Source organism: Hippopotamus amphibius, chromosome 14 (assembly GCF_030028045.1).
Source record: "Hippopotamus amphibius kiboko isolate mHipAmp2 chromosome 14, mHipAmp2.hap2, whole genome shotgun sequence".
Classification (NCBI taxonomy): domain Eukaryota; kingdom Metazoa; phylum Chordata; class Mammalia; order Artiodactyla; family Hippopotamidae; genus Hippopotamus; species Hippopotamus amphibius.
Genome location: NC_080199.1, coordinates 71,715,319 through 71,741,689, shown reverse-complemented (window position 1 = coordinate 71,741,689; position 26,371 = coordinate 71,715,319). Strand labels below are relative to the sequence as shown.

The 26,371-nt window shown below is 34.0% G+C and overlaps 1 protein-coding gene across 5 annotated transcripts in view; it reads left to right on the top strand.

Annotated features, from left to right (window-relative positions):
- The window catches only part of BRCA2 (BRCA2 DNA repair associated), a 54,209-nt gene that overhangs the window by 13,288 nt on the left and 14,550 nt on the right, over positions 1–26,371 (top strand). For all 5 annotated transcript variants that reach the window (XM_057707895.1, XM_057707891.1, XM_057707892.1 and 2 more), the window contains 9 exons: positions 831–1,922; positions 3,342–8,309; positions 10,170–10,265; positions 13,104–13,173; positions 20,200–20,609; positions 21,057–21,238; positions 21,971–22,158; positions 23,817–23,987; positions 24,547–24,901. In XM_057707895.1, the coding sequence (XP_057563878.1) occupies positions 831–1,922; positions 3,342–8,309; positions 10,170–10,265; positions 13,104–13,173; positions 20,200–20,609; positions 21,057–21,238; positions 21,971–22,158; positions 23,817–23,987; positions 24,547–24,901 (7,532 nt within the window). The remainder of the gene's footprint in view (positions 1–830; positions 1,923–3,341; positions 8,310–10,169; positions 10,266–13,103; positions 13,174–20,199; positions 20,610–21,056; positions 21,239–21,970; positions 22,159–23,816; positions 23,988–24,546; positions 24,902–26,371) is intronic.

The window sequence follows — 26,371 nt, the reverse complement described above, 5'->3', positions numbered from 1 at the left end:
TTTTTAACTGACATCATTGAAATATTGCTCCTCTTTTCTTAAAGAGAAAACACATTGCTTCTCCTTTCTTGATTACTGAAGGTATTGAGAATAGAAATTAACTTGATTTAGATGAAAATGTTTAAACATCATGTTAGGACAATACTATTTAAAGATGCTATTATGACATAAAAACAAAAGAAAACCCGTAACTCAGAACTCACAGAGATGCAGAGAATTCCCTGGTGATCCAGTGGTTAGGACCCTGCACTCTCACTATGGAGGGCCCAGGTTCATTCCCTGGTTGGGAAACTAAAATCCCACAAGCCTCTTGGCATAGCCAAAAAAGGGCGGGGAGGGAAATACTCAGGAATACTCAGGGGGAGGGGGAAAAAAACCTCACAGAGATGCAGAATAAGACTTATGATTAACAGAATGTGAATACCTTATTTTCTAATTAGAAGTAATTATGGTTGCAAATATACCAGAAGTTAACCTAAACAGGTCATTGGAATATTGCATATTCTTAGTATTTTTGTATATCTGTATAAATGTGCAGGATTGACTATCTGTGTGTGTGTGTATGTATGTATATAGGAAAGAAAGGTTATTAGGGATTGAGTATGAATAAAAGGCTTTGAGTACACTGGAATCAGTCTTGACCAGAAGAACAGGGCAAGGTTGGTGCCTCCCTACTCAAAAAATATCTAGCACTCAGGATAACCCTTTAAATGCTAAATTTTGTGCTATTCAGTGTATATTATTTCTATTAAAAGGTTTGAGAATAGTATAAATTGTATGGTTGTGTTATAAAATGTTATTAATAATGCTTCTGTTTTAAATTTTAACAGGATTAGAGAAAATGTTAGAGGATTCATTTGATAAAGTAAATAGCTCCAAAGACCATTTTGAAAAGTCAGTGCCAAATGTCCTAGAAGATGAAGTACGTGAAACAGTTGCAGATATTTCTGAAGAAGATAGTTTTCCAGTATGTGTTTCTAAATATAAAACAAGAAATCTACAAAAAATAAAAACTGGCAAGACTAGGAAAAATATTTTCAATGAAACAAAAACCGATGAATATGAAGAAGCTAAAATACAAATGACAGAAAATAAACATTCATTTGTATCTGAAACGGAACCAAATGACAGTAATCCATTAGATTCAAATGTAATAAATCAGAAGCCCTTTGGGAATGGAACTGACAAAACCTCCAGGGAAGCTATACCATCTTCAGCCTCTGAATGGTCTCAACTAACCCTCTCGGGTCTAAATGGAACCCAGATGGAGAAAACATCCCTACTGCATACTTCTTCTTGTGACCAAAATAATTCAGAAGACCTCATAGGCACAGAGAAAGAATGTAGCAGCTTCATTACTTTAGAAAATTCTTTGCCACATATTTCAAGCATATCGAAAACAGTGGTGAAAAAGAGAGATGAAGGGCAGTGTCTTGAATCTTGTGAAGATTCCACTGTCGTGGGAAAGCAAGCACTATCTGACTCTTCTCTAATAGCTTCTCCACTTCAGGGTATCAAGAAGCCTGTATTCAGGCTAAGAGAATCACCTGAAAAGACATTCAGAGCAAAGTTCTCAAGTAATATGACTGATGCAAACTTTAAAGAAGAACCAGAAGCCTCTAAAAGTGAATGGGAAATACAAACTATTTGCTCACAGAAAAAAGATTCTTTATATACAAGTTCAGCTGATAATGGGAGCTGGCCAGCCACTACCAAACACACTTCTCTAGCTTTGAGGAACACAGGTTTAATATCCAGTTTGAAAAAGAAAACAAAAAGGTTTATTTATGCTATAAGTGATGAAACATCTTATCAAGGACTGAAAATGCAGAAAGACCAAGAATTAGAACTAACTAACTCTTCAGCCCAATTTGAAGCAAAGCCTTTGGAAGCACCACATACATTTACAAACGTTGATTCAGGTACCTCTTTGTGTGTGTGTGTGTGGATAGTGTGTCTAGTTTTATGGATGGCGACAAGTTTCTTATTTGAATATGTGAATCTCTTTCTTTAACCTTTTTAAAAAACATACTTCCTGCTTTCATTCTGTAGTGTTGTTTTTTTTTTTTTTGCTTTTTCTTCTGTAGTGTTTTGAGATATTTTTAAATCTATATTTTATATTAAGTATCAGGCATTGTTTAGGCCTTTGATTACCAATGTTCAGAATCATTTCATTCAAACTTGTTGGATTAATTTGCAAAGTATATATATAATCATAACTCTTGACACAGAGAGTGTGGTTCATAAATATCAAGAACTTGGCTACTTAATTCCTGCTTCAATTTTCAGTATTATATGGAAGTTGGACAATTCTATAAATATGTTGTGCTATTTAATATGTATTTTCTCTAAAACATGTAAAAATTAGAAAAAAAGTAATTGATAGCTAAGTTTAATGTAAGGCAGTCATAAAATAGTGACCTTTTTGTTGTTATTACATAGTTTTCTTAAATATTTAGATGTTGCTTAGAGTTATTACTATGTCTCTGGATATCAGGAGTGTACACAGTGAAAGTCATTTTTTATTTGAAAAACAACAATTTATTTGTCAGTAGCTATACTGTATGTTAAAAAGGTGATTTTATCTCCCTATGAGAAGATTTGAGTGGGTGGTAGTATCTCAGAGAGCAATAGGTTTGGTGGAACTGCAGTACAGAACCGTTTGAGATTTAGGTTAATTTCCAAAGAAAAATGTTTGATATTGTGTATATCAGGGATCAAACCAATGAAATAGCTAATATGTAGTAGTGGTTAGTGATTAAATAAAATGAGATTAATAATTTTGACTTGTTAATAGGAAATTCAGAGGGTCAATAAAATTAATGAAACAGAGCCATTTAACCCATCTGCCTGTATAGTTGACATCAGATAATCTTTCGGGCCCTTTATGTGTAGAAACTTTCTTAAAAAGCTCATTTGGGGTTTTTATTTTTTTCAGCATGAAAGACTGAATTAACCAAAGGAAATGGTTAGCTTCTAATTCTTTGTCCTTCTAATTCCTATTACATTAATATTAGCAAATAATTTTTTCTAATTTTTTTTCCAGTAAAATTACTTTGAATTTTACTCATGGCAGCTAGCTTTCTTGAACTACATACTAATTTTGATTGAGTTGATAAATACTATTAAAAAGAAAACTAGGTTCTATATATCTTTAGTTGGGGAATGTAATAACTTCAAAATAGAGAATATTTAGAATTCTTTTAAACCTGACATTCACTTCTTGCTTTTCATGTAATTCTTGTTTTAGACACTACCGTTTTAACTTAGTGGAAAACATTTAGTGAATGTGTTTGATGGAACTACAATTTCATCTTGTCACTTTGTGTCTTTACGCTTAGGTTTATTGCATTCTTCTGTTGAAAAAACCTATTTACGAAATGATTCTGAAGAACCAACTTTGTCTTTAACCAGCTCTTTTGGGACAATTATGAGAAAATGTTCTAATAATGAAGGCAGTTCTAATAATAATAAAACAATATCTCAAGATCTTGATTATAAAGAAGCAAAAATTAATAAGGAAAAATTGCAGTCATTTATAACCACAGAAACTGGTTATGTGTCATGCTTGCAAGAAAAGCATTGTAAAGATGATCCAAAAAGCCAAAGAGTTTCGGATATGAAGGAAGAGGTTTTGCCTGCAGTATGTCACCCTGCATTGCCACATTCAGAGGAATGTAGTGATATTCTCTTCCAATCCCAGGAAAGCTTTTTACATGACCATGATAATACCACCATTTTAACTCCTAGCTCCAAGGATCTTCTGTCAAATCCAGTTGTGTTTTCTAGAGGAAAAGAATCATATAAAATGTCAGAGAAAATAAAATCTAAGAATTGTGAAACTGGCTTTGAATTAACCAAAAATATTTCCATGGAAGAGAATCAAGAAACAGGTGTTTTAAATGAAAATTCTAAAAAAGCTGAGCTGTTGTCACCTGAAAAATACATCACAGGAGCATCACCTTCTGTGAAGGTACAATTCAACCAAAATACAAATCTCACAGCCATCCAAAAAAACCAAGAAGAAACTACTTTAATTTCAAAAATGACTGTCAATCCAAACTCTGAAGAAATTTTCCCAGACAATGAGAATAATTTTGTGTTTCAAACAACTACTGAAAGGAATACTCCTGTTTTAGGAAACATTAAGGAAGTTCATGAGGCAGACCTCAGTTGTTTAAGAGAACATGCTCTCAAGAACTCTGCCGTAGTAGCATGTGCAGACATAGATAACAGACAAGCAGCCAAAGTGTCAATTACAAAAGATTTTGTTTCATTAAATATAGTCCACGATCTTACAGAGAAGAATAGAAATAGTGCAAAGCAACAACCAAAAATGACTCTAGGTCAAGATTCAAAGTCAGATGTCTCATTGGATATAGATATGAAATCAAACAGAAATAATGATTGCAAGGACAAATGGGAAGGACTCTCAGATTTGATTTCAAGTCACAGTTTTGGAAATGGCTTCAGAACAGCTTCTAATAAAGAAATAAAGCTCTCTGAACACAACATGAAGAAAAGTAAAATGCTCTTCAGAGATATTGAAGATGATTATCCTACTAGCTTAGCCTGTGTTGAAACTGTAAATACCTTATCATTAGAAAATCAAAAGAAAGGAAGCAGACCTCGTGAACTTGATTCACAGTCAGTTCATACTGTATCTGGGTATGTGCAGAGTGGTGCAGTTGTTTCTTATAGTGAAAATAGTCACACAACTCCTCCAATTTTATCTGTAAAGCGAGACTTTAATTCAAACCATAGTTTAACACCTAGTCAAAAGGCAGAAATTACAGAACTTTCTACTATATTGGAAGAATCAGGAAGTCAGTTTGAATTTACACAGTTTAGAAAACCAAGCCACATATTACAGAGTAATCCATTTGAAAACCAGACGACTGTCCGGATTTCCACTTCTGAGGGATGGAAAGATGTTGATCTGCATCTCACAGTTAATGCCCCATCTCTTTGTCAGGTAGACAGCAGCAAGAAAGGTGAAGGTGTAGTTGGAGGTAAGCAAAAGTTGGCCTGCTTGTCAACCACCAATTGTAACAAAAGTGCTCCTGGTTATTTAACAGATAAAAACAAAGTAGAGTTTAGAGGCTTTTATTCTGCGCGTGGCACAAAACTGAATGTTTCTAGTGAAGCACTGCAGAAAGCCATGAAACTGTTCAGTGACATTGAGAATGTTAGTGAGGAAGCCCCTGCAGAAGTAGATCCAGGAAGTTTCTCTTCAAATCAGTGTAACAACTCTGATGTTTCAGTGTTTAAGGTAGAAAATTATAGGAGCAATAAAAATTTAAGTGAGCAAAATAATGAATGCCAACTAACAGTACAAAATAATGTTGAAATGACTACTGGCATTTTTGCCGAAGAAAATACTGAAGATTACAAGAGAAATGCTGAAACTGAAGATAACAAGTGTACTGGTTTTGTTTGTAACTTAGGGGAATCTGATGGCAGTGTTTCAAGTAAAAATGACACAGTTTATATTCATGAAGATGAAGATGGCTTGCCATGTATTGATCAACACAACATGCATCTGAAATTATCTAGCCAGTTTATGAAGGAGGAAAGCATTCAAATTAAAGAAGGTTTGTCAGATTTAACTTGTTTGGAAGTTGTAAAAGCTGAAGAAACATTTAATGTTAATATGTCAAATAAAAAAGAGTCAACTGCTAATAAGATGAGGCAAAATATAAAAGATTTTGATGTTTTTGATTTGTCCTTTCAGACTGCAAGTGGGAAAAACATCAGAGTCTCTAAAGAGTCTTTAAATAAAATTGTAAATTTCTTTGATGAAAAAGGTACAGAAGAAGAACTGAATGATTTTTCAGATTCCTCAAGTTCCAAATTACTTTCTGGCATAAGTAACAAAATAGACATTTCAAGTCATGAGGAAACAGACATAGTCAAAAGCAAAATATTGAAAGAAAGCAACCCAGTTGGTATTGAAAATCAAATAGTGACTCTCCAGCAAAGACCTGAATGTGAAATCAAAAAGAGCAAAGAACCAACTATGTTGGGTTTTCATACAGCTAGTGGGAAAAAAGTAAAAATTAGGAAGGAATCTTTGGACAAAGTGAAAAATCTTTTTGATGAAAAAAGGCAAGATAATAGTGAAATCACTGATTTTAGCCATCAAGGGGCAAAGACGCTAAAGGACAGAGAGGTATGTAAAGAAGAGCTTGAATTAGCAGGTGAGAAAGTTGCAATAACTGCCCCAAAACATGAAGAAATGCAGAATTCTCTAGAGAAGAAAAGGCTTGCTTCTAAGGAGACTGCCGTAACACCCAGGCTCTTAAATGATGGTTTACACAGACACACGGAAAATCTCAACGTATCAAGTAGTATCTCTCTGAAAGTTAAAGTATGTGAAAATATAGAAGAAGAAACAGCAAAAAATCCTACAACTTGTTATACAAATCAGTCCACTTGTTCAGTTAAAAATTCAGCTTTAGCATTTTACACAGGACATGGTAGAAAAATTTCTGTGAGTCAGGCTTCACTATTTGAAGCCAAAAAATGGCTTAGAGAAGGAGAATTGAATGATCAACCAGAAAAAATAAATTCTGCCAAGGTTATATGTTTAAAGGAATATCCTGGGGATTGTGTAGGAAATCCTTTATGTGGAAATAGTTCAAACAGTATCATAACTGAAAATGACAAAAATCTCTCTGAAAAACAAAATTCACCTTCCTTAAGTAACAGCATGTCTAACAGCTATTCATATCTTTCTGATTTTTGTCACTCCAGTGAGGTATTTAATAAATCAGAGTATCTCACAAAAAATAAAATTGATAATTCCGATATTGAGTCAGCAGTAAAGAATGTCAGAGGTAGAAAAAACTGTAGTTTTTCTGAAGTAACATCCACTGTAAGAGAAGCAAACATAAACCCACAAGCTGTAGACAAAGATAGTTGTGTTCAGAAACTCGTGACTAACTCTTCACCATGCAAAAATAAACGCACAGGTGTTGAAGTGGACATGTCTGATTCAAATAATTTTGAGACAGAGCCACCTGCATTCAGTGCAGCAAGTGATAAAATAGCCTTTGTTTCACAAGAAACAAAAGTGAGAGAGAGGTTTACAGACAACTATAGGAAGGTAGCTAAGCAAAACACTGAGAGTAAGTCAGGCACTTGCCAAGCAAAAATCGTGACAGGTTCTCATAAGACATTGGGTGATTCAGAGGATATAATTTTTCCTAACTCTGCAGATAGTGAAGGACATAGTATGCATTCACATGAGCTTTTTCCTGACATTCCAAGTGAACAAATTTTACAACATGACCAAAGTATATCTGGATTGGAAAAAGTTGCTGAAATACCACTTTGTCATATTAATTTGAAAACTTTGGATAAATGTGAATTTAATGTGGGAAAATGTCGCAAGTCAGTCTCTTCTATGAATGCTTGTGGCATTTTTAGCACAGCAAGTGGAAAATCTGTACAAGTATCAGATGTTGCATTACAAAAAGCAAGACAGGTATTTTCTAAGACAGAAGATAGTACTAAGCAACTCTTTTCCAAAGTATCATTTGAAAGTAATGAACATTCAAAAAAGTTTGCAAGAGAAGAAAATACTATGATACATACACCCCAAAATTTACTATCATCAGCTTTCTCTGGATTTAGTACAGCAAGTGGAAAGCAGGTTTCCGTTTCTGAGAGTGCCTTATGCAAAGTTAAGGGAATGTTTGAGGAATTTGATTTAATCAGAACTGAATGTAGTCTTCAGCATTCACCTACATCTAGACAAGATGTATCAAAGATACTTCCTCTTTCCTGTATTGATAAGAGAACCCCAGAATACTCTGTAAGCTCCAAAATGGAAAAAGCCTACAGTAAAGAATTTAAATTATCAAACAACTGTAACGTTGAAAATGGTTCTTCAGAAAATAATCCCTCTATTAAAGTTTCTCCATATCTGTCTCAGTTGAAGCAAGACAAACAACAGTTGGTATCAGGAACCAAAGTACTGCATGTTGAGAACGTTTGTCTTTTGGGAAAAGAACAAGCTTTAGCTAAAAATATAAAAATGGAAATTGGAAAAACTGAAACTTTTCCTGATCTTCCTGTGAAAACAAATATAGAAATTTGTTCTACTAACTCCGAAGAACCAGGAAACTATTTTGAAACAGAAGCAGTAGAGATTGCCAAAGCTTTTATGGAAGATGATGAGCTGACAGATTCTGAACTTCTAAGTCATGCCAAACACTCTCTTTTTATATGCCAAAAAAGTGAAGAAACAGTTTTGATAAATTCGGGAGTTGGAAAAAGAAGAGGAGATGCACTTGTCACAGGTGGTAAGTGTCTGTTTTTTCCTTTTGGTTTCCCAATCACTTTAATTTGTTAAGTCCTTAATCGTTCTGGTATACTAGCTTGTAGCAATTAGGATATTGTACACGAAGTATATTTTTTCAGACTTTTATGTGTAGTTTGGGTGATTGTAATCTCACTCTTGATAACACTGAGTCTATGCACCAAGAAGTCATTGACTGAGTCGTGTTTATTTACATATACATAGAGCAGAGGTTCAGTCTCTGGCTCTTAAGAACTAAAAGTTGGTTTCTAATTATAGTTGTTGACTTGCTTGCCTTTTTTTCGTCTAGATGTTCTAAAATCAATTATCCCTAGCAAATAGTATTTGATCTTAATGCCATTTGGACTATGTTCTGACTTCTTTTTTAAATGCAGTATATTTAACAACTTAGTTCAATTATTAGGTTAATTGGATGTATGATTTTTTTTTCTGTTAGTATCTCCGACTAGGAGTAATCTTAAATAATTGAATCTGTTGATTAGTTACAATTAAAGTAAATGCCAAAACTAACTCTCCAACTTTTAAGTGGATGATCTTCAGTAACTAGCTCCTGTTTAAAAACTGTAGACTCATAGAATAGTTGAGTTATCAAAAGTCTTCTTGTCCAGTCCCTTCATATTACAGAGAAAGACACTGAAGCCAGTCAGTTCATTCTTCCACTTGGTGCATTTTGCCCTTAAGTCATCGTGGTGGATACAGACTTGCTTTTTAATCAAGTGCTACCAGGTCACCTTCTATACCAAGTTTATGTTACAGGCAAAGTAGTAAGTTTATAATACTTACCTTAAACTGTTGCTGTTCTCTAGTGCAAAATTCTGAGGTGCAGATGCTTAAAGATATTCATAGTTCTTTTATGGAAGATAATGGCTTTATTTATAGGACCCCTTTTTGTTCATGTGTGTACTAAAGTGGGTTGGCCTTATGTTTAGGAATAAAAACAACTCAGGCTTCTGCTAAAAGTTCTCAACGACATCACTGTTTAATTCTCCTACTTGTGTTAGATATAAATATATATAGCTTTATCTGCTTCTGGTTACTTGAATAGTACAGATTCTTATAAAACAATTAAATCACTTTATAATCTAATGCTGGATAAAATTTTGCATGGACATTTTTCTTATTGAATTCTTCAAGTTCACTCCCTTTAATAAAGCATCAGTTCCTAACACCCTGTGACTTTGTGGTTTATCTCCAGCTTGACTCTGTACGCAACTCAGATGTTTTTCCAATAAAACTTAATTTATACTTAAGAAAAAAAAAGTAGCAAAAAGCAAAGTATCTATTAACATATATTACCTCAATATAACATGGAAATGTATAACTTAAATTATGGTTGAAGTTTATTCTCAGCCTTTGTAGAATTTTTAAATAAGAAGTATGTATTACTTTTGCTAATATTTTAATGTAATTTTGGTAATTTAAAATCTTTTCTCCTACTCACTGACTCTAATTCAAGGACCTATATAATAAATTCCTTCTTGAGTATAATGCAAAAAAAAAAGTTTATTGAAGAAATTTTTTTGTCTCTATTGCCAGTAAAAGTAGAGCTACATTAAGTGGCAGTTTATTAAAAAATAGTTTATGTGGTATCTGGTAACATGTGTTTATCCCTGCACCCTATTAAATAATGGTATCTTAAATGGTCAAAAAATAATAGAAATTAAATTAATATTGAAAAATTAATTCTCTTTCAAAATAGAATGTTCACTATTTAAATTATAGTTATGTATTTTTTTAACATATTGTAAGTCAGTACTTTAGTTTTAAAAAATGAACTATAAACTTTTGAGAAATAAAATTGATATTATTTGCTTTAAAAATATGTATGGAAATTCCCTTTTAGGAGAACCCCCAATCAAAAGAAACTTGTTAAATGAATTTGACAGGATAATAGAAAATCAAGAAAAATCCTTAAAGGCTTCAAAAAGCACTCCAGATGGTAAAATTTGCTTTTTATCCATATCCTTTTCCCCTCTAGGATTACTGTATTCTTAAAGTTATTTTTCTCAGCTCTTTTGGGTATATAGATAATTGAACAAGCCTTTGTAGTGTGGTTTGTTAAAACTTATATCTTGCCTTGTTAGTTATGTGAGCTTTTCCTTCATAATTCCTAGTATAAGGTGGAGGTTCTCCGTAATTGAGAAATGTGAAATGATAATAAATGACTTTTTAAATCAAAAGCTATAAGAATTTAGTAAGAACTCAGTAAAATAATTTAAGCTTACATTCTAGATGTCATAATATTTACCTGAATCAGTTATTTAATTGGAGTTTGAAAAATATTGACTTTCAAATTCTGTTATTTCTGTACATTTATTAGCTGGAATTCTTCAACAAGGAAGAGCTTTCCCTTAACAACTGGGGATGAACTATATAGTTCTTCCTAAAGAGGCAGGGTAAATAGTTCTTTCCCTTTAATTACCAATTTTTCAGAGTAAAGAGTAGTTGGTGTAATAATCACTACTAACGGTAGCGAAGGAATTTTTTTCTTTCTCTGTTGAGTAAAATTGGTTTCTTAGATTTTTATTTATAATGTGGGAATAAAGTTTAATAAAAGAACACGTTATAAATAATGTATTTCTTTACAAAGGGAAACATTCTTTTTGATGTTAAAATCATTCCAAATTTGAAAGTAGAGACTTGAAATACTTGAAAGTGTTTGCCAAGAGCTTTTTTTTTTTTTTTAATATGCCTTAATTAACCTTTGAGCACTTTCTTGCTTTTTCTTATTACAAAAAGATTTCCTGGGAAGTCCTTGTAATTCCATGCCCCAGTTCTGGAATGCTTAGAATCTCCAAAGATCCTTTCAGTGATAAATATTTAAAACAAAAACAAACAAAAAAAGATTTGAGTGCTAACTATGCTCATAGCTGCTGCTGTTATTGTTTTTTTTAATGCTGAATTCTTGGTTTCTAAAACATTAACATATCTACTTATTTGCTTTATCTTCCAGCCATGGTTCTCAAACTTTATGATCTTAAGATCTCTTTATACTTTTAAAAATTATTGAGGATCCCAAAGAGCATTTGGTTATGTGGATTATATCTATTTATATTTACCATATTTAAAATTAAAACTGAGAAATTTCAGTGTTTGTAAATATTAAATATTGTGCATTGGTCATTTTGAAGATATTAGTTCAGAGTTATGCAGCTCTTCCAAATGTTGACACATTTTATTATACAATCTTAAAACAATTACTTTCGGTAATATCACCACTGATCTAATCTGAAATTTTAGTACTGGGAAATTGTCAAGCTAACAGCCAGATACAAGCTTTCCAAAATTGTCATTTTGTTTCAAAGCTTGAATTTTACAATTCAGTTTGTTTGGCAACAAATACTGCCACTTGTTTTTTTGTAGTGATCAGCTCATTTCATTCATTTTTGAAGAAATATCTGCTAAATACCCAAGTCTGAATAATTGTAGCTTGTTGGTTATTCTTTCAAGTGAAAATGGAATTCTTTGGGGGAAAAAATGATCAGTGCAGTACATATAAAGTGCATTTCCTCAAGACAGTCATTGCAGCAGGACATACCAGTATGCAGCAGGACGTACCAGTGTCAACACAGTGAGAAAGATATATGTATAACATTATTATTATTGAGTTAGTTTGACAGCTCGGATCCACTATAAGCGTTGTGGGTCCTCCTGCCCAGGGTTCCAGGGATCACTCTGAGAATCACTGTGTTACAATATATGTATAATAGTTTCAAGTTTACGATACCAGTATTACTACTAATAATAAAACTACTAAGGGAAATTTAAGAATTCTTTGCAGTTTTTGTCCTAAGAATATATATCATTAAGAATGTATAGTCGAAGTTCTGTGTTCAAATGTCACTCAAGATAATTCTTTTGTTTGTGGTTAACAGTTTGATAATTAGGTTAGATTCATTTGTTTCAATTAGTTTTCAATTTTAGGTTTGCCTTTTTTTTTAATTTTATATTTGAATAAATAAAATGTTTACATAGTTCATTCATGAAAACTATAAAAAGATTTACTTGGAGAAGCCTTGTTTCCATCAGTCTCTTCCATACTGTTCACCACCTTCCTCACTTCTTACTCGTTGGTAACTATTTTTAGTGGTTTTCGGTCTATCCTTTTAGGTTTCTTTTCGTAAAAATAAGTAAATATGTGTATATATATTCTCATTAACTTTCTTCCTTAGTCGAGAGGTATCAGTATGGACATGGTTTTGTACTTTCCATGTTTGTTGTTTACTTTACAATTTATCTGGAGATCACACCTTAATGAGTACAGAGAGATCTTCCTCGTTCTTTCTTGTGATTGAATAGCACTTGATCATGTGGCTGTATCAGTGTATTCTGGTTTATTCAACCAAACCCCTCTCTACTAATAGACTAGTTGAAGGTTTAAGAAGTACAGGTTACATACTGAGAATGAGTAATATCTATAATTTAGCTTGTCAGCCTTCATAAAACTAAATTTTATATTTGCATTCACTAACCCCTTTGAGTTATGATTAACATAAGCAAGCTAAATTTATACTGATTTCTTATATATCTGTGCACTGCGAGTTATTTGGTATTACTCATTATCAATTTGTGAGTCAAATTTTTTGGTAGTTATTAACTAAGCATTCATTATGTACATTGAAAATTTTTAAATGTATAATTTTCTCACATTTTTGTGTAAATATTTACAATAATGTGTAATGAACAGACAGGAGATAAAATCTCCCATTAGATTTTCATTAATACATAATGTAAAATACACTTCATTGATACAAAATGTAAAATAATATTTTTCTAGGCACAATGAAAGATAGAAGATTGTTTATGCATCACATTTCTTTAGAGCCAATTACCTGTGGACCCTCTTGGTAAGATATCTTTAAATTCTTTAAAATTCTACTAATATAGTATAGGAAAAGTGTGTGTTTTTTAAATAACTATTTCTAGAAATACTGGTTCTAGCATACAGTAAAGACTTACCCTTTTTTGAAAGCCTGCATCAGGATTAGATAATTCTATAGTTCGGTAGTACTTTATAGTGCTATGAAAATTATCTTATTTTTAACAACATTGTAAAGTGGACAAACAGATTTTATTGCAGTTTTATGGATAAGGTACTGAGGTTGAGGGGGATTAAGGAAATTACTAAAATCGATTAATAAAGGTGGCATATATTAATGAAAGTGAAAGAAAAATTAAAGATGGCATATATTGAAAATATGTTTTTATCTCTGCTCCCTCTCAAAACCTTACTAGTTACTAAGAGAATTTTTTTAATGTATAAATCTGTAAGTACAGTGTTGTTTCCAAAGAAACAACATTTTAGAAACTAAAAATCATGAATGACTTAGACATAGAAAGCTAAAACCTGACATTAGAGCAAGCAGAGAAGCTACACAGTTTCCCCTGAAGAATCTGGGAAAGACTCAAATTGGCAGCAACATGTACTTCTGAAGGTGAAGTAGAAAATAGGAAAATCTGTTCAAGAAACATCTATATCCCCTCCCCCACTGCAGGCAGGCAGTTATCCCTCTTCTACCAAAACACCAGAAGGTCATTCTCTGGAGAAGATGAATTGAGGGATTCTGAATTGGGGATGGGGTTGGAGGAAGGTTCTGAAAACAGAGATTAAGTAAAAATCTAGATGTCAAGTAGAGACTCCCTAGCCTCCTTCCCACACTTGGCTCCCAAATGCTGACAGCCAGTCCTCTAGGCAGAAGACTAGATGATTCTTTTTCTGGGTAATAGGAATAGAAAAGACTAAAAATACTGACAGTTGTGGGTACTTAAATTAAACTGCATAGCCGGATCACCAGACAGTGAAGCCAACAGTTGTCAAGCCCACCAGCACAGAGCTTCCAGTCAGCTATTCAGTGCTTCACACTTAAATGAGAATAGATAATCAAGGATCACTAGTCATTAGAAGAAAGCCTCTATGAAAGACAGTATCCAAAGTACAAACACCGAAGGGAAAAAAAGGAACTTAGAGGAAATAGACCATGCAAGAAGAAGAAAATTTCAAAAAAAAACAAAAGTACTAATATTTTCAGGAAAGAGAACATATTGAATCCTTAAAAAAAGAACAAGTCACTATAAGAAGAGCTCTTGGAAATTAAAAATATGATGGCACAAGTAAATTAACTCAGTAGAACAAATAGAAGATAAAAGTTATGAAAACTACCAGAATGTAGTACAAAAAAGAAGAGGAGATGAAAACGGAATGAAAGATAATTTAAGAAGTCCTGTGGGTCTAAAATCTAAAAATTTGGAGTTTGAAAAGAAAGAACAGAGAAGAAATGAATAGAGAAGTTTTCAAATAAATAATTTAAGATATTTTGTCAGTACTAAAGGGCATGAATTTCCTTGATTAAAAGGACCTCCTGAGTGAGCACATGAATAAAAATGATGCACATTAAGTAAAGCATATCCTTGTGAAATTTTAGACACTAGGGGCAAAGAGGAGCCTTAAAATTTCCAGAGGGCAAAAAAAAAATCAGGTGTTAAAGTTTCAAGAGTCATAATGGTATGAGTCCTCTCATCATTAACAGTGGAAGCTAGAAGGTTGTAGATTCTGTAATGTATAATACAGAACAATGCCTTTAAAATTCTGAGAGAAAATGATTTTCAACCTAGAATTCTACCAGTGACCAAAATATCAAATAAGTGTGAGGATAAACATTTTTCAGATGTAAAGTATCAGAAGGTTTATCTCCCACATACTTTTCTCAGGGAGCTAACTAAAGTCCATAAATCTGAAGAAAGAAGATACAGGATTTAAGAAATAGGAATTCAACATAGGAGAAAGGTAAAGGGAGTCATCAGGATGATATAGAAGGGAGATCCAAGAATTACAGCTGTGTGGCTAAGCCTAGACAGGTACCCAGACTATTTTGGAAGAATAAAACCCTGGGAGAGTTTGCCTACCAGAAAAAAATTAAAGCAGAACCTGAAGTATTTTAACGTATAAAGAAGCTTCTTGGTAAAGATGGTGAGTTGGGCATACTCATCTACTTTCACTGCCTCTTAAATTTTTACCAAAACAACAGTGAGCGGAACGTAGACACACACACACCCCTCCCCTCCCCAAAGTCAGAGAGAATAGGAAAGGAGAGATTGCAGTGACTACATTGTCCAAAGCATACATACAGGAGAAAACTTGATTCGAAACTGGTAGTGGGTAGAGGAGAGAACCAACCATTTTACACAAGAGAAGCCTCAGAAGCTCAGAAACTGGTGAATCTTCAGAATTGGATGGTGAAGGAGGAGCCACAATAAGGGTATATAGGTTGAAAATCTATTTAAGATGCAACCAAATCCCCTCCTTTACTCCATGAATCTGCGCGCTACGTCTTATGCACTCTAACAAAAGACTGGAGCTTAACTGTCCGGGGTGGGTACACTACAGGGTTTCTTTGTTGAACACACCAGGCACAATTGAAGGCAGGAGTAATATACTGGAGGCAAGGGGACTAAGTTACGTGTGCACACTGAATGTTGGGGGACCCTCCTCTCCAAGTCCTCTTCCCCCTACTCAGCTTCCAGAATGCTAGTAAGTAGGTTTTCACTAATGGAAGCTTCCAGTTAATCTGTAGTGTCGCTTACAATCAGTAACTGTGTACCAAAGGCTTCCAAACAGCTTTTTGATCCCTGACTCTTATTAAATATGAACAGACAACCAAAGATTACCAAACATCAGAAAAACCAAAAATGAAATAACCAAAAATCAAACTAACGAAAACAACTTAGAAGAAACACTATTCAAGGAGGAGAAAAAAAGGTTTTTTAAATGCTACAATTTATGAACAGAATGAAGAGAGAATTATATGTATAAAGCTGAGAGTTTGGGTCTGAATGAATGATAGGTACATAGAAAATTGAGCAGATTTTTAAAAAAATAATTATTAACCCAATGAAAAGCAAAAGTTGTAGAGAAAGGAAATACAATAAGCATGTGCTACATATTAATGCTACATATGCTTTTTACTAATATAACACATTCAGTTGGAAAAAGTATTTACTTAGTCACAATATAAATGTTAAATATCTACAGAATCAAATACATAACTTGGGAAGATGAGGAAAGGAGAGAGAAAAAGAGTGTTTGGTAAACTGCAAGTGGTCTTATGGGAGCTAAATCTTCATTCCCATTGGTGGTGCTTCAGTAGAAAAAGCCCAGAAGAAGCAGTTACTGAGGTGTCACTTATAGATAATGGATGTAAATATCACAGAAGTATCTCAAATTGTAGAAGGCAGTTGTGAAATCTTTTCTAATGATAAATTTTTAAGCACAAAGATATGGTTTAAATTACATTAATATTATCTTTTCAAAAATAACTACCTGTGGCATTGTTGAAAAAGTCATCGAACTGTATTTCTGGAATATATTTTTCAGCAAGCTACTAATATCATGTTTTGAATATAGAAATCTGGTGATTTTTTAATTTTCATTTTCAAAAACATTGTAATATTAAAAATAAATGCTTATTTATCTGCATATTACCTTAATCTACTCATATGATGAGAAAATAGTTTTGTGTATTTAACAAACATGTATTAAGTACTTTTTCTAAGTATCTAATTTATAGTGTGTTGATAGATGAAAAAATACATCAGTCCAACTCATATTGCATGTCTTGGAGTCAGGCATGAAAAGAATTACTGTGCTGTAAATACTAAAATGAATATAACAAAGTGGTGTGAGAGTATATAAAAATTGGCAGCTAATTATGTGATAAAAGCTTAATAGGAAAAGTATTTTAGATGGAATGTAAAGAATGCTGGTTAAAGAGGGCATTCCAAATCTGGGAACAGTAAGAAGTTGTATGGCTTTCATCATAGGATTTGGCAGGCAGGAGGTGGGGTGAGGACTGGGAGGAAACACAAAGAAATGGGGAGAGTGGGACCAAAAAGGAAGCCTCCTGCATGTCATTTCTGATGAGTCAAAACCTGGATAAGTGATAGTTGTCTTTGGAATTTTCTAAGAAGAGAAGTGATATAACCAGATTTGTGTTTTAGAAATAGACCAGAGAGAAAGTGTTGCAAGGAGCTTGGTAAGGCAGTAAAGGCCTTAGTTTAGTTAGTATATGTGGTAGAGTGATGAGCAGAGAGTGAGTGGAAGGTAGATTCAGGGTTTGGCCAGATAGTCATCAACTGAGAGCGGCACGATATCTCCACATAGATTCAAATAGACGTCGTGATCATAACCTGCAAAGCAAACTTCTCATTTTCACAATATTCTTCATATTTAAAAACAATGGAGTAAAAAAATCAATGAAAATAAGTTTTGGTGCAGGCTTATTGATTCCTGTGCACTCAGTCTCATCTAGGTCTATTCAAGGAAATCAGTCCAGCCATTGTCCCCTCTCTCTCCTACACTAATAATTTTTCCCCCTTGATGGAATAGTCCCATTGGTATAGGTAGTTGCTATAAATCTCCCATCTTGAAAAGAAAAGCCTTTCTTGACTTCTCTTATTCCACCAGTCATTTTCTCTGCCCCACTTAAAGCATGTCTCATCAGAATTGTCTCAATTCACTTTCTCTACTTCATCTCTTCACTTTCTCTCCTGAGCCCATCCCAGTCTTTTATCACTACCCACTACCCCTCATCAAGATTACCAGTTACCATTTTCTTTACTCTGGCTTCTTGGACATCTCTGTTATGTCTCTTCCTGTCCCACTGGCTGTTCTTTCTTACTCTCCTTTGCTAGTTCTTCCCCTAACCACTAAATGTTAAATTCCCCATGGTTCAGCTGCAGACAGCTACTCTTCCTGCCCTTCCTCCCTAGTATCTCATCCACTCTCATGTATTTGGCGATGGCTCCAAAATTAGTATCTTTACTCCAGATTTCATCCCTGAACAGTATATTCATTCATTCAGCTACCTACTTGACATTTTTATTTGGGAGACTTATAGACATCTTAAACTGAACATCTCCAAAGCTGATGTCCTTTCCCCTTACCTGTTTTCCTGTAAATGTAAAAGTCTAACAACTCTGCTTTCAAAATATACCCCAAATCCAATCACTTCTCACCACTTTGACTCCTAACACCTGGTTCAAGTCACCATAAAACTGCCTGGATTTTTTCAATAGAACTGGTCTCTCTGCTTCTGACTTTGCCTCCCCCCACCCCCAACCTCCCTATACACAGTGAATTTTCACAAAGAAACTGGAGGGATCCTTTTAAGAATAAGACAGGTTATATCATTTCTGGACTCAAAATTTGTTCCATGACTTCCCATCTCAGAGTAGAAGCCAGCGTCCTTACCATGGTATGCAGGTTCTCTGTGATCTGGCCTTTTTGCTACCTTTGCAGTCTCACCTGCTAACTTTGCCCTTGCTTCTGCTGCTCCAGGTATACTTGTGTCTAGCCCAGCATGTGATGTCCACTCTGCCTGCAGCAGTCTTCTCCCAAATCCCTACATGGCTTTCTCACTTACTTCAGATGTCTATACAACTGTCAGCTCATTGATAATGTTCTCCTTACCACCCTATATAAAATATCATTTATTTCTGCTGGACACTTCCTGTCACCTTTACCAAGCTTTAATTTTCTCCATAGCATATCGTACCAATTGCCATCTATTTGTTCCCTTGTTACATTAGAATGTAAACTCTTGATATTGTTTTGTTTGTCACTATATCCTGCAGCCAAAACACTGCCTGGCACATGCTAGGAATGCATTAAGTATTTGCTGGATAGATGAACGAATAACTAAATAAGTTGTAGGGTAACTTCAAGTTCCAAGGGTTTAGGGTTGGGTAAAAGGAACTCTGAGGCTTCAACAAAATATCAAGGAAGAACATGTATGCTAGGAAAGGTGATAAATTTAGTTTTGGATGTGCTGAGTTTGAGATGAGTGTGGAACATCAAGATAAGAATGTCTGGTACTATATGCAGTTCAAAATGTAGGAATAACACCCGGGGAACGTCAGGCATAAAGATACAGATTAATATTTTTGTTGTTAGATAGATGGTAATTTAAGCAATGTAAATGACTCATATCACCCAGGGAAAGTGTCTAGGGAAGAAATGAAACTTTGGAGGCAGGAATATTTTTAAGAGAAAGAGGAAAAAAACAGTTTAAAAAGAGAGAGAAAGAAAGAGAGGGACAATTGTGGTGTAAATATTGGCAGTGAGAATTTTAAAAAGGAAAAAGTTGTCAAGACTATCAGAGGTCAAGCAGAATGCGTTTACACGTGAAGCTTTTTTTATTTTGACATTGGGAGGTCATTAGCAACTTTGTTGAGGACAATTTCTATACAATAGTGGGAAAAATGAAAGTTCAGTGAGTGGAAAGTGAGGAAGTGAAAATGGCTAGTTTGGATTGCCTATGGAGGAAGGTTGGCCACAGAGGTAGGTAACGGTATTAGCTTGAAGGGGAGATACGGCTGAGAAGAAAGTCAAGGGTGGACAAGGCTTTCTGAATGAAAAAGGTATAACAGATGGTAGAAAGAGAAAGGGAGGAGATGGAATAATATCCAAACAGCAGGGCTCCTAAGGAGACTCAGGTACTAGATGGGGTCAGGAGTGCAGGTGGGGGGGTTACCGTGAGAAGAGGATGGGTAGCGAGATGCCTGGAAAAGGAGGTATGAGGAGCTGTGATATAACCGGAGGAGGCAGACGGGGGATCTATGTTTGACAGACTCTCTTCTCTCATGTTTGTAGGTGGTAAAGTCAAAGGCTGGGAGTCGGTGTGTGAGAGGCAGTTACAGACTTGGCAAGTGTGGTATTGTTTTGGAGGGCAACCATGGTGAAATGCAGAACGGTTACCAGAATAGGATTGCCATGTAGCAATTGAGGGTGTGCAAAAAAAAAAAATATTCCAAAACACTTATATATATGTACATTTACTGGTAAATAATCAAACTTAAATATTTTCTCCCTACTGTAGCACAACTACGGAACAGCAAGAAATAAGGAATCCAAATTTCACTGCACCTGGTCAAGAATTTCTATCTAAATCTCATTTTTATGAACACCTGACTTTGGGAAAGTCTTCAAGCAATTTCTCAGTTTCAGGGCAGCCACTTTGTAAGGTTCCTGCCCCAAGAAGTGAAAAAAGGAGACACTCAATAACTACAGGCAAACCAATGAAAGTCTTTGTCCCACCTTTTAAAACTAAATCACATGTTCACAGAGATGAAGAATGTGTTAGCAGGAATACTAATTTGGAGGAAAACAAACAGAAACAAGAAAACATAGATGAACATGGCTCTGGTGATAGTGAAAACAATGTTAATGCCAGTGAAATTCATCAAACAACAGCTATACTTTTTACAAGGGGTGAAGAAGAACCTTTAGGTATCATATGAAAATTTGTGTTGACGTATTTTTGCCTTTCAGTTATATATTTCTTATATTAAATAACACCTGGAGGACTTCTCCCCCTTTTATGATGATTGCTAATTTCAAAACCTTTTGTAAAGCTCTAGATTTTTCTATCCAAAGATTGTTTAAATTATTCTAATCCTTTCTTTGAAAGATAGCTAATTGTAGACTTTCTTCTTGAAAATCTAGGACTGGTGTTATTGGATTATAATTTTTATCAGGCTACTAATTTTCTTCCGAATTCAAAATAAAAATAATCTATTTCTGTTCTTTTAGAAATGTTTTTCAAGTACAAACTTTCTTCATCCCTTAAGATTTAACATTAGAGCAAATTGATATATATGATTTTATAAAACAAGATTGTGCTTTTAAAATTTTATATTCAGTTTTATTTTTTGCTAATTATTTATTCTTTAATAGATTTCATTACAAATCTTCAGACTGCCAGAGATATACAAGATATGCGAATTAAAAAGAAACAAAGGCAACGTATTTTTCCACAGCCAGGCAGTCTGTATCTTGCAAAAACATCCACTATGCCTAGAATCTGTCTGAAAGTAGCAGTAGAAGGCCGAGTTCCCACTGCATGTTCTCATAAACAGGTATGCTTTTGTCTATAATTCTAACAGCTTTTATAGCAATGTGTAGCTTTATTTTATTGAATCATCTTCCAACTGTTTTGTTTAAAGAAAACAAATTGATGCAGAAATTCCTAATCAGCCCGCAATGGCAACCTCCTCCTCTGCTGCCTTATCCTACTAAAGTGATCTGTGCTTCAAAATTACTGTTTCTCTTCCACTTTCGGAATGTATTCGTTTTATGACTATAAGTGCTCTCAGCTAGGTGTTAGAGGAAAGCAGTCTCATTGAATTTAAGTGTGAATAACTCATAACCCTGAACCTGCTAAGAGCCATTTATATTTTTAAAAAGATTCTTATTAAGCGAGTACTATCTAGTTAGAATTTTGGGCAATGAAGAGGTGAGAGTCTGGGCCTCTTCTAAGTTTTTTAAGTTAAGAGGTTTTCTTAAACATTGAATTACTTTTTTATCCCCACAATGACTTCCTGTGCCAGATATAGCAGGAGCCATATACACAAGGGGAATGAGAAAGGTGCAGCAGACTCTTGAATGTATAGGTCACTTATATTACATAAAAATGTTTTAGCTTCTAGTAAGTAAATTACATATTTTTACAGTGAGTATTTTCATATTTAAATGAAAAACTTGGGGTAAAGTCAGCTTGGGTTTGTTATAATTGCTTTGCTTCTGTGAAACATGTTCTTTCTTTTGATGTTTTTTACTCATCAGATTTTCCTGTCATTTATTTTGTGCAGCTGTATATGTATGGTGTTTCTAAACATTGTGTGAAAATTAACAGCAAAAATGCAGAGTCTTTTCAGTTTCACACTCAGGATTATTTTGGGAAGGAAGGCTTATGGGCTGGAAAGGGAATACAGTTGGCTGATGGTGGATGGCTCATACCCTCCAATGATGGAAAGGCTGGAAAAGAAGAATTTTATAGGTACTCTCTGCAAAAAGAAATTTTGAATTAACTTTTATATATTCCGTTATCTCTCGTCCTCATGAGTCCCTTTTTTAATCTTTCCTTCTCTCTCTTGAACTTAAAAGTTTGAACTCAAAAGTCTATACATTGAATCATTTTAAACACATTGTGGTTCACTTGATATTCTGTTGAAATCTTTTGACAAGTGAATTTTGGTTTGTCTTAGGATTTACTGAATTGGTTTTTCTTAAATTAGAACATTATTTTTATTGCTTTTATAAAATAAAGACTGATAAGAAAAGTTAAGTGTGAGTTGACCTTATCGTAAACCCATACATGCATATACACTTATGTGAATATTCTCTTTCATTGTGTATTTCAGTAAATATAAAATATAAATGCTAAAGTTAAACAGAAATACTTAAATAGCAGTAATACCAAATGACTAGAAAAAACTGTACTGCCCTAAAAAATCAACAGTTTAGAAACTATATATCCTCTTAGGATTCTCATGTTTATACAAACACAATTTAAAATTTTTGCTATCAGGGAGGTATTACCTCATGCCAGTGACAAGAGATTTCTCCTATGCCCTTATTTTTGAGATCTCAATATATCTTTCCAAAGTGTATAGTTTTGGGAAAGTGGTAAAATATTTTTTCCTTAAATTTTTGTTATGTTTTTGGAGTATTCTAATACAGGAATGTTACTTACATCTTGGCACTTGTCCCACATAACCAATAACTGCTACTGATTCTAGTTGGAAAAGTGACAGTTGTATCATTTAACTGTATTAAGTAGACTGCATAGTGTCAAGGTTAAGAGTGATTACTCTGTAATCAGGTGGGCATGGTTCAAAATGTTTGAAAATTGAAGCTCAAAAGCTGTGTTTTTGATCATTCAACAAATATTTATTGAGCATGTACTATGTGTCTGATACTATCTTGGGTATTAGGGATAGCAAAACAAAAAAATCTCTGCCCTTATAAGTCATGTATCCTGTAGTTCGGGACAGGGAAAGAAAATTTTAAAAAGGAATAAGTAGATTGTATAGTATATTAAAAAGTGATAAATACTTTGAAAATAAAGCTGGAAGAGGGGGATAGAGAGAACTGGGTAAGAAAAGGTGCAGTTCTTTTAAATACAGTAAGAAGGCAATGTGTAAGGGTACCGATGCTGGTGGTTGGCAGATAGGAGGGTGGAAGTTTATGGAAGTTCTCTTTTAATTACGTCTGTTTACGTAGTACTGAGAGTAAGAATAGGAAAGGAAGAGGAGTGTAGATTTGAGCAGAAAGGGGTGATATCAAGAAGAGAACCAGGACTAAAAAAGGAAGTTCTTAGGTGATTTCTAAAAACAATTTCTTTAATAAGAAATATCTAATCTTAAAAAAAAAGAAATATATAATTTAAAATATAATTATTTTAAATTAAGGATCTTATTTTCCAGTTGAAATAATTGTATTGACTAGTATATTAAGTGAAATTTCTATTAGCATATTTTGATATATGTCAAATCATTTTCTAAAATTATATTACTTATTGATGATATGTTAACTCATAAAAACTTATTCAGTGATCTTGTACAGTTTAGTTTTTGTGCAAAGAATCATCAGAGTTATCGAATTCAATATCATCTTACCTGGGTTTTGTTATTTATTCTACCTTTGTTTGTTCAGAGCTCTGTGTGACACCCCAGGTGTGGATCCAAAGCTTATTTCTAGAGTTTGGGTCTATAATCATTACAGATGGATTATATGGAAACTGGCAGCTATGGAATTTGCCTTTCCTAAGGAATTTGCTAATAGATGCTTAAGCCCAGAAAGGGTACTTCTTCAACTAAAATACAGGCAAGTTTAAAGCATTATATTGTGTAATCATATATTGTATGGGTCAGATTTCTGTGCCATCTGTGACTTGCACACCGTAAAGATACACTAGCCAGTTGTCGGTGACAGTTGCCATCCCACACTGCTGTTCAGTTGTCTAGGGTAGTTCTCTCATCACCACCCAGCCCCCACTTAAGAGCAGTCACACATTCACACACCTCTTCCCTCTTTTCCCACTCCCTCCTTAACCTCTTGGCACATGAAAAGACTGTGAATTCAATCTGCTATTCAGGGATTATGAGTAAAGCATTTTTACATTTTGGAGGTTTTTAATATTTAATTCACATTTTAGCAGTATAAAACTTAATATATTATTGGGACAACATTGTAAATCAACTGTACTTCAATTTAAAAAATACTTAATGTATTACTAGCTATCAAATTTTAAATTATCTTTGGTCTCGGTATTTCTTCAATAAAGGTATTTAATTTTTATTCACAGTTATTCAGTGACTTTTTTTTACAATGAAATTCTAGACTCACAATTCCTAAAATAATTCATTTTTCTTTTTCTTGTTAGATATGATATGGAAATTGATAGAAGCCGGAGATCAGCTATAAAAAAGATAATGGAAAGGGATGACACAGCTGCAAAAACGCTTGTTCTCTGTGTTTCTGAAATAATTTCATTAAGTACAAATACATCTGAAACTTCTAGCAGTAAAACTAGTAGTGTGGATACCACAAAAGTGGCCACTGTCGAACTTACAGATGGATGGTATGCCATTAAGGCTCAGGTGGATCCTCCCCTCTCAGCTCTCTTAAAGAACGGTAGACTGACTGTGGGTCAGAAGATCGTAATTCACGGAGCAGAGCTGGTGGGCTCTCCTGATGCCTGTACACCTCTTGAAGCCCCAGAGTCTCTTATGTTAAAGGTAAATTAAATTAATGCATACTCTTGGTAAAAATCAGTCACTGATTCAGTTAAATTCTAGAGAGGTTTTACATTTAAATTTTTAAATTTACTTATGCCTATTTACTTATGCTTCATTTCTTGAAAATGTACTGATACTCTTACTAGTGTAAGTGGCAGATTTCTCAGATAGTTAGATATTTGTGCTTTTTTTTGAAAAGCCAGAGATATTTATTGAGCTAAAATAATGCAGTTGCAGTTAAAGAGCAGGAGTAAATTTGCACCAGATGTTAGACTTTGGTACCTAAAGCCCTTTGCTGCTATGTTGTTCTCATAGTATTGCTGTGCTTCCACCATGGTAACTTGGGCAAATCTCTGTTCCATTGTGATTAGAACATTAGATTTCAGTGATTCTTGAATACATAATACTAAAGAACACCTTCATCTCCATGTAGATTTAAACCTAGATAACAGGACTTTGTCATGTTGAATAGTCTACAATATTGCTATCAAAAATGATACCAGGAAAGCATTTTAATAATCATTTTTAGGTTAAAGAGACAATTTGTCATTAACTTGGGTTGCTTTTAGTCAAGCCGAAACAGGCTTTTGTTTTATGTTGCTTAGAATATCAAAGTTGCACTGGCTTCCAATTTTTGTTTTGTTTTGATCAAATCAATACCTGAGCATAATTTAAACACTCAAAATAAGGTGTGTAACCCCCTCCAAAAGCAGTCACTGATGCAACCCTGCCTGTCCCCCAGCCATACTCCCCAAAGACAGCCACTTCCAATCCCTTTGGCTGTTTCTTTTGCTTATACTGTTATGTCTTCTTTTCACCTTCCGTTTAGACATTAACTGTTAGCTTCCTTCTATGAAAGATGAGAAGTGAAGTCAGTATTCAATGTTTATGTTATGATGACTATGAAAAATATTTTTTGCAACTCAGCATACAATATACTAGGATTACATTTCCTTTCTTTACAACTTAATACTTTTCCTGGAGTTATTGTCTTTTTGGTTTTTCTTAATTTTCTTTATCCTTATTACCAACTCATTCCCACACAGGAGCCATATAAAAATCATTTCACTGTGTTAAAATACCTTTGTCAGTTCCATTTCTTTTTCTTGGAGATTCCTTGGATCTCTCCATGTATCTGCTCAGTTCTGAAGTGGTTATCATCTCTGTGTGCTGCACAGTTATCATTCTTGAAATTATTTTCACCTCTTTCTTTATTAGAAGCCCTATATTATGGATTTCATACCTTTCTAGATGTGCGCCCCCTAGTTTTAGGGACACACAACTGCCAGAGGCTTCTTGAGAAAGGACACACGTAGTGGTTTTTTTTAATCTTATTACAAGGTTGGCTGAATATAGAATTTGAGGTTGAAATATTATAATTCCTTTAGAATTTTGAAGACATTTCCTCTGTTACCTTCTTGCCTCTAGTACAGTGTCTGTTAAGCTCAGTGCTGGTCTTATTCCCAGTCC